The sequence below is a fragment of the Hemibagrus wyckioides genome, linkage group LG04, assembly GCF_019097595.1.
Source record: "Hemibagrus wyckioides isolate EC202008001 linkage group LG04, SWU_Hwy_1.0, whole genome shotgun sequence".
Classification (NCBI taxonomy): Eukaryota; Metazoa; Chordata; class Actinopteri; order Siluriformes; family Bagridae; genus Hemibagrus; species Hemibagrus wyckioides.
Window position 1 is genome coordinate 13,948,806 of NC_080713.1, and position 9,751 is coordinate 13,958,556.

The 9,751-nt window shown below is 33.9% G+C and overlaps 1 protein-coding gene across 4 annotated transcripts in view; it reads left to right on the forward strand.

Moving 5' to 3' along the window:
* The window catches only part of rasgrf1 (Ras protein specific guanine nucleotide releasing factor 1), a 163,379-nt gene extending 157,384 nt beyond the window's left edge, over nt 1-5,995 (forward strand). For all 4 annotated transcript variants that reach the window (XM_058387477.1, XM_058387478.1, XM_058387479.1 and 1 more), the window contains one exon: nt 378-5,995. In XM_058387477.1, the coding sequence (XP_058243460.1) occupies nt 378-470 (93 nt within the window). In that variant the 3' untranslated portion in view covers nt 471-5,995. The remainder of the gene's footprint in view (nt 1-377) is intronic.
* The last annotated feature ends 3,756 nt before the right edge of the window (nt 5,996-9,751 follow it).

Consider the following 9,751-nt stretch of genomic DNA (forward strand, 5'->3'; position numbering starts at 1 on the left):
TAGTCCAGTTGTTAGAAGAGACTTATTTATAAAGATTTGATTTGGTATCGAATGCAAAGGTTAAATTGTTTTTGCAATTCATGAATTTCTGTCAAATGCCTTATGGAATGTTTAAGCTGTAAATGGAAGAGAGGCAAACTAAACAAAAACTGTGCATTGCATTAAATTTGCCTGTTAATGTATGTATTTACAGACACTCTAATACCTCATCCAACCATCTTACACAACACATTACCAATGAAGCAGCATTGTCTTTTTGTAAAAATTGTTTTCAGTTCCTGTTATTGAGTCAACTGATATTTGATATTTTTTAAAAAAGGTAACCAATAAGTGAATATACAATGGAACCGTTTATTTTCTTTTTACTTGTTTTCTAGGCAGCACAGTATTTGCTTGACAGTAGCAACGTGTTGGATGAAGAAAGCATGTACGAAGCCTCACTCAAAATTGAGCCCAAAGTGCCCAACTGAGAACAAGGCTTCTGTGAAACTTATAAAGTTGTATAGTGCATCATGTATTCATACACAGTATGTCAGGTTATATATTATGTTATTGTGCCTGTATTTGTAACATTTTATTTCTAGAAATTATTAAAGCACATAAACATTTCCAAATTATAGAGGAGTTGCAGATATTATAACATTTTTCACTTCCCAGTACCAAAAAGAAAAAAAAAATTGTGTATGCTTTGAGATAAATATTTATTTAAATTTTATTTGCGGTCTTTTTAATGATTCAGGTTACACATGTTGATCCTCCCTTTATTGCAAGTAATTATATGATGTAATTCTCTGACGTGTTTCACAAGTAGACATGTATTTTTACTGAACATGAAATTTTATAGATACCTCATGTAATACTGAAAAAAAGTGCATTTGGACATTTTTACATAAATGATAAGGTACACATTACTGCTCAAAAGTTTGGGATTACTTTAATATTTCAGCTTGATTTCAGCTAAGGAGGGCTCCATCAGCCAATCCATCTTGTACGAGATGCTCCGGGAAGCATGGGGTGAAATCTCATCAGATTATCTTGAAAAACTGACATCTAGAATTTATTTCTAACTCTGACATGTCAGCATGTCCTGTTCTTTTGCTATATTTTCTATTCAGACTAATTTCATGTGTGTTTCCTAAGAAAACAATAACATTTTTTGAGTGATCCTAAACTTTTGATCAGTAGTGTGTTATTTATATATATATATATATATATATATATATATATATATATATATATATATAACACACATATTACACATATTAACTATCTGCACCAATTACAACAACATGGCAAATGCCACAGATAAAACTTGGAAAATTATTATTATTGTTATTTTGTGATAAACACATCAAAAGTATAGTTTGAAAACAAGGTTTATGCTGTTGTATGCAGAATGTCATTAAATTCAGTGGATTAGCTCCTTTGATGAGAATATAGGGCTCTATTTTCATGCCACATATATATATATATATATATATATATATATATATATATATATATATATATATATATATATATATATATATATATATATATGTATTATATATACAGTCTTATGCAAAAGTTTAATTTTATCAAGCACCCCTTGATAAATAACAGATTTTGGTGATTTTTTAATTGAAAAGATGTTAACACAGTCTCTCTTGGAAATGGAAAAAATGGACAATATTTTCAGCAAACATTGATGCATAGTTACTTCTTATGCCATAAATTGAACAAAGATAAAAAATAAAAACATTATTGTGGCACTGTGCAAAAGTTTGGGCACTCTAAGAGTTCCAGAGTCTCAGATTCTTTTTACAAGGTTTCAGACCTTAATCAGCTCATTAGATCTGATGCATGGCAACAGCTGTCATTAGTAAATGCCAATTTCAAAGCTTTACAAATACTTTGACTCTTCAAACCTTGTACACACACTTGCGGACACTCAACAACCATGGGTTCCTCTAAGCAGCTGTGTAAGACTCTGAAAATGAAAGTTATTGATCCCCACAATGCAGGAGAAGGCTACAAGAAGATAGCAAAGCGTTGTCAGCTTGCAGTTTCCACAGTGAGAAATGTAATTAAGAGATGGCAGTTCAGGGGATCTGTTATTTATCAAGGGGTGCCTAAACTTTTGCATAAGACTGTGTGTGTGTGTGTCTATATATATATATATATACATGTGTATATATATATATATATATATATATATATATATATATATATATATATATATATATATACATGTATATATGTATATGTATATATATATATATATATATATATATATATACATGTATATATGTGTATATACAGCTCTGGAAAAAAAAAGAGACCACTGCAAAATAATCAGTTTCTTATGATTTTTTTTTCTTACAGTTACATGTATTGGTGAGATGAACAGTTTAACTACTGTTATTTAGAGTGTATATTTAAAGGAAATGACAACACATAAAAAAAAACAAGATCATGCAGTATTTGCAGAGCTTTAGTAACTCAAATAAAACGAAATGCAAATAAAATGTTAATGCTTTGGCTAAATAACATAAAGAAATCAGTATTTGGTGGAATAACCCCAATTTGCATGCGTTTTGGCATGCTCTCCACCAGTTTTTCCACATTGCTGTTGGGTAACTGTATACCACACTTTTTGCAAAAAAAAAAAACAGTTCAAACTTTGCTTGATGGTTTGTGACCATCCTTCTTTCTTCTTTCTCTTGATGATATTCCAGAGGTTTTCAATAGGGTTCTGGAGATTGGGCAGTGGTCTCTTATTTTTTTCCAGATATATATATATATATATATAAACTGAATCCTGAAACTGAAATTGATTTTCTGTTGGAGCTGGTTTGTAGCTGTGTACCTAGATAAAACTCTCATGTGCAGGACTAATTGTCCTACAATATGTAACAATTTCCTACATAGATGTAGCAAAGATCATTATATTTTAGTTCCACTGATAAAATAATCAAATAAGCATTTTTAATTTTTACTGTTTTGGCATGTGATTATTAAACATTGTGCATATAAAGTACTCAGAAACTACATTGTAGGACTAAGTTTTAAATTGTATTACTTAATCCCTTTTGCCCCTAACATCAAAGATGGAAAAGACACAGTCTAAGGTGTATATATTAAATTTATTATTACTTCAACACCTGAATCCAAAATGTAATTAATAATCTAACTTCAATGTATAATTAACTCCAATATTCATTAGCTTAATTATCTGGAGAAGGTTGCTGTACTTTAAAGGACCTCACATTTTGAATACCAATTTTAAATTTCTCCAGCATTTTTAAACACCATCAAGGCATGATTAACAAGAAGTAAACTAAGTGAGATAAAAGTGGGTGCCCTGATGGTCTAATACCATAATTTGTGAGGCTGTGGAACCTGAATGAATAGTGAGCAGAGTTGTGGCTACTCAGGATATGGCCAGGTTTTCCTTCTGGTTTACTCTCTATACTTCAGATTCGCATAAAATGTGGGATCACTGGCAAATTTTCAGTAATAATAATATTTTGGTTGTGTAGAAGATGGACAAGTGGCATAGTACAATATCTTGGTTGACAGCTTTATGTATTGTGAAGCAGGAAGGATTACCAACTCACAGCTCAAGAGTCTCTGGCTTCATCCTTAGACCATGTTACTATCTTCTGGGCATTTCTCCCTATGTCACTGTGGATATCGATTGAGCTCTCTGGTTTCATCAGACTTTCCAAAATATGCCAGCAAGTGGACTGGATTAATTATGCATACAATAATTTGGTGGATTGTTCAGGCTTTGGAGCTGCTTTATGGTTTTCAAGCCCCAATTCTGGTTGCCTCTGCCAGGTGGTTCATACTTAGGTATATACAGAACTTTGAATATGATAAGCCAAACATACTTCATCAAAACAAAAGATGGTTTCATTTAAACAAGCTAAAAAGATACATGCATGCGTAAAACTTAATTTAGATAAGTGTTTCTTTAAGGAAGCTTCTTAACCCCCAACTCATCTTCCTCTTGACATTTTCTTTGACCCAAGATCAACTTTTGCCCTAACAAGTTTTCTTAGAACCCACAGCAACCACATTCCTCTATCTCCCCTGATCCCAAAATATATGAAACCCATAATAATCTAGGACAAATATAGAAGACAAATCATGAAAAAGCAAAATTAAAAATATTCTACACTACCCCTACTCTACTCCACATAAATAAAGATAAGGAAAAGCAGATAAGTATATAAATGATAATAAAGTGCTTATACACAGATATGTATATACAGTATGGCTATGCTTACTCTCCATAGAGTTCTAGAAACATTAAATGGAAATTGTATTATTACAGCATTAAAGAAATGATTATGTAAAAATATTATTGAATGTAAATGGTTAACTGCTGACTGTGGTTAAATATAAGGTATAATAATAGAGAATAATAAAATGTTTTCTCTAATATGTTGTCTCTTTAAGTCTACATACTCTAGTATGTTCACATTCAGCTAAAATAACTGTAAGACCTAAACTCATTTGCACTATTTAAGTTAAGTACTGCACAATGAAATTCTTTCTTTGCATATCCCATCCTTGGGGGTTGGGGTCAGAGCGCAAGGTCAGCCATGATACAGCACCCCTGGAGCAGGGTGGGTTGGGGGCCTTGCTCAAGGGCCTAATGGTGGTAGCTTGGCAGTGCTGGGACTTGAACCCCAGTCTTCTGGTTAGTGAGCCAGAACCTTAACCATTTGAGCTACCACAGCCCCTGTTTGGCATATTGATTTAGACTTATTTATAAAAAGGTGATGATTTACCAAAATCTTGTGGACATATGAACAAACACAACCATATGTGCTTATTGAACATCCCATTATACATTAACTCCCTCTTTGCTGTTGTAATAACTGTGTATGTCGAACTTTGTGGCTTAATGGAATGCCCACATGAGAACATCAGGTATCCATATACCTTTGGCTATAAGATGTGCTGAACTCTAAGCATGCATCATTTAATTGAACATCTTACCATTAATGCCCACCATATCCTTGTTGAGATTTGTGAGTTTGTATTATTTGATACTTCTGTTCTAATTACATTCATATTACCTTGCTCCAGTGCTCCATGGTTGCTGTTTTCATGTTCTCAAAGCCTGAATAATTCTCAGACTCTAAGTTTGAAGATAGTTATTTTGTGCCTATGATTCAGCCTTTAATTTTTTTTTCCAGCTGATGCCTGGATTTGTTAAATGATGTTGAGTTCTAAAGGGAAGTCAATGCTGCTACTAGGTTTTGTTTGTCTTTACCATTAGCTTTATCCAGAGCTGTGAAAGCATTCAAAATCATCATATCTCCATTTGTTATTGTCAGCTGGTGCTGACATTTGATGGCAAGCCTCTGTATCTGGTTATCTCAGTTGGGTTCATTTGGACTTCATCTGAATCACTAGAACTATTCCCTTTATCTAGCTCCGACATGGTGGAGAGTGCCAATTTGGACAGCAGGTGCTGTACGTTTCATTCTTCCCTTTTACCCACAAAAGCATTTCATTTCAATGCTTCAACCACAGGGGACAATGTTGTTCAACCTTAAATCAATTTATATTTGATTTTGATGTTAGAGAGTGTAATAAACACAGAGACTTAAAGTGTGATTCATCCTGTATTTCATAGTCAGCGCTTGCAGTTGAATCAGTCCATGAACTGTATTTTGTTTAATAACAGTAAATGGCAATTCTGAATTTGTCCTTTTATCGGAGGAATTGAATGCTCATAGATCTACATGTATTGAAATTAACTATGTATGATAGGCCTTATAATCAAATGCATTGTTTTAATGGGCTGAACATGTGGTTTCTTTGCTACAAATGAATTAAGAATCAAATCCCTGTGTTTTATCTAGGTCATAGATCTTCATACCACCTCCAGCAACAAACTCACACTTTTAATGTAAATAATACAGTAGTAGGCCATCTAACCAGATGTAAAGTGCAAAACAGACTTAAAAAATAATAAAAAATAATGTTATCTGTATTCTATCAGCACTGATTTTTCTGACTATTATGTAAATGTATTTCTTAGTTTAATACAGTAATGTTATTTTGGGGTTTTAATGGATTTGGATGAATTTTTTAATCATGTTTCACTCTCGCATACATGAAAAAGGATGAGCGCATGCTTTAGTGGTGCATCTTATAGCTTGTGCAGGTTTAAACCATAATTTAAAATAATCTTATGTGGGCTGAATAGTTCACCTTTAGTTGCCATAGCTGAATTGTTGGTTCTTTTATTTTATATTTTTAAAATCATTCAGATAAAATCAATAGGACTGATCTGTTAATTAGTAATTTTGCACTATTTATGTTGGACAGGAAGTGACATGTAGCAAACATTTAAAAAAAGTGGTATAAGGCTCTACTTTAACTTAGAAAAATACAATTTATTTGCTGTGCTAGAAGATTCAAGATTCAAGAAGCTTTATTGTCATTTCAACCACATATAGCTGATGCAGTACATAGTGAAATGAAACAACGTTTCTCCAGGACCTGGTGCTACAGAAACATACAACAACAAGTTCAGCACAAAACAACACCACAGAGCTAGGACAGAAGTGTGTCTTAGCCACGTAAAGTGCACAGTGTGCAGCTAGGTGCAAACAGAGCATAGACAAGACAGTGCAAAAGACAATAAATACAATAAAGACAACACAAAAGAACACAGGACACTTAGCACCGAAAAGAAAGAAAAGAACATGTGTAATGGAATGTATGTGAAATAAAATAGATAAGGTGAGATGATGTAAAAGTAAAAAAAAAAAAAGTATTGTGCAAAAAATACACAGCAGCGGTTGAGGTAGTGCAAATAGAATAAACATAAAAAAAGAAGGGTGTATTGGGGAAGTAACACAATTTTAACACACAATCTTACTCTGTCAGCAGATGTTTATGGCACATTCATTTATGACCATGTAAATAGCAACAGTGCACAGTGATCAACCAGAATAGCAAAATTTATGCTTGTATTAGCATGAAAATAGAACCCTTTACATTGTTTCATCATTAATTTTTCATCTTTTTTTAGATATATTAAATGTCCACTGTAGAAAATTTGTAAAAGCCAATCTTCTTACCTGTCTCGTTTATTCAGAAACCACTTATCTGCATTTGCAAAATTAGGTACATGGATTTTAAAAAATCAAACACTAGGGATGCACCAGAATATCCAGCTATTGTATATTAATAGACAATCTTATATCCTATATGCTGTTCCAGTGATTGTGGAACATGATTATGTCACTTTGGAAAATGCACTGTTGTTTAAAAGCATGGTGAAAGAAAGTAAATAAATCACACCCCTTGCAACATGCAAACAGGTATTTTTTGTAGTTCTAGAAAAAAAGCATATAGGATTCTACATAAAAAAACAGCAAAAAAAAGAAAGAAACAAACATATTTTGTATAACTTCACCATTCACCATTGTGTATATTTTGTACAAGCAGACATACAAAATTACAAAATACAAAACATGTACTAGTGTTAAGCACACCTCTGTGAAGCATATCCTAAGTATGTACAAAATCTGCAGGGGATCAAATAATTTTTTCCCTCACTGTATGTATTTATATATATATATATATATATATATATATATAACAAAACAGAATAACAAAAAAAAAATCCAGAAAAACACATTTCAAAAAAGTTATACATTGATTTGCTTTTTATTGAGTGAAATAAGTATTTGACCCGTTTGCAAAACATGACTTAGTACTTGGTGGCAAACCCTTGTTGGCCACCAGGTTTGCACACATCTCACATCTCAAGGAATTTGGGCCCACTCCTCTTTGCATCCACTACCCATTTTCAATGCCCTGGCTGAGGGAAGGAGGTTCTCACTCAAGATTTGATGGTACATGGCTCTGTCCATCGTCCCTTTGATGCGGTGCGGTTGTCCTGTCCCCTTAGCAGAAAAACACCCCCAAAGCATAATGTTTCCACCTCCATGTTTGACGGTGGGGATGGTCTTCTTGGAGTCATAGGCAGCATTCCTCCTCCTCCAAACAAGGCAAGTTGAGTTGATGCCAAAGAGCTGGATTTTGGTCTCATTTGACCACAACACTTTCACCCAGTTCTCCTCTGAATCATTCAGATGTTCACTGGCAAACTTCAGATGAGCATGTACATGTGCTTTCTTTAGCAGGGGGACATTGCGGGCGCTACTGGATTTCAGTCTTTCATGGCATAGTGTGTTACCAATTGTTTTCTTGGTGACTATGGTCCCAGCTGCCTTGAGATCATTGACAAAATCCTCCAGTGTAATTCTGGGCTGATTCCTCGCCGTTCTCATGATCATTGAAACTCCATGAGATGAGATCTTGCATGGAGCCCCAGACTGAGGAAGATTTACAGTCCTTTTGTGTTTCTTCCATTTGGGAATAATCGCACCAACTGTTGTCACCTTCTCACCAAGCTGCTTGGCGATGGTCTTGTAGCTCATTCCAGCCTTGTGTAGGTCTACAATCTTGTCCCTGACATCCATGGACAGCTCTTTGGTCTTGGCCATGATGGAGAGTTTGGAATCTGATTGATTGCTTCCTTCTGTGGACAGGTGTCTTTCATATAGTTAACGAGCTGAGATTAAGAGCACTCCCCGAGAGTGCTCCTACTGTAATCTCAGCTGGTTACCTGTATAAAAGACACCTGGGAGCCAGAAATCTTTCTGATTGATAGGGGATCAAATACTTATTTCACTCATTAAAATGCAAATGAATGTATAACTTTTCTGAAATGCATTTTTCTGGATTTTTTTGTTGTTATTCTGCCTCTCACTGTTCAAATACACCTACCATTAAAATTACAGACTGATCATTTCTTAAATAAAATAAATCAAATAAAAAATTATTTGATCCCCTATTTGATTTTGTACGTTTGCCCACTGACAAAGAAATGATCAGTCTGTAATTTTAATGGTAGGTGTATTTGAACAGTATATATATATAGCTCTGGAAAAAAACCACTGCAAAATAATCAGTTTATGTTTTTTTCTAACAGGTGCATATTTTGGTGAGATGAACAGTTTTATTTCATTTTTTGTGAACTGCTTACAAAATTTTTCCTAAATTCAAAATATAACTATTGTTATTTAGAGTGTATATTTAAAGGAAATGACAACACATCATAATAACAGAAGATCATGCAGTATTTGCAGAGCTTTAATAACTCAAATAAAATAAAATGCAAATAATTTGTAAACAGATTGTGTTAATGCTTTGGCTAAATAACATTAAGAAATGAGTATTTGGTGGAATAACTCTGATTTGCATGCATTTTGGCATGCTCTCCACCAGTTTTTCACATTGCTGTTGGGTAACTTTTTACCACTCTTGTTGCAAAAAAGCAAACAGCTCAGCTTGATGTCATTCCAGAGGGTTTCAATAGGGTTCAAATCTGGAGAATGGGCAGTGGTCTTTTTTTTTCTTTTTTCCAGAGCTATGTGTGTGTATATACAGGGGTTGGACAATGAAACTGAAACACTGGCCAATTTAGTTTTCGAGGTTTCATGGCTAAATTTGACCAGCCTGGTGGCCAATCTTCATTGATTGCACATTCCACCAGTAAGAGCAGAGTGTGAAGGTTTAATTAGCAGAGTAATAGCACACTTTTGCTTAAAATATTGCAATGCACACAACATTATGGGTGACATATCAGAGTTCAAAAGAGGACAAATTGTTGGTGCACGTCTCGCTGGCGCATCTGTGACTAAGACAGCAAGTCTTTGTGATGTATCAA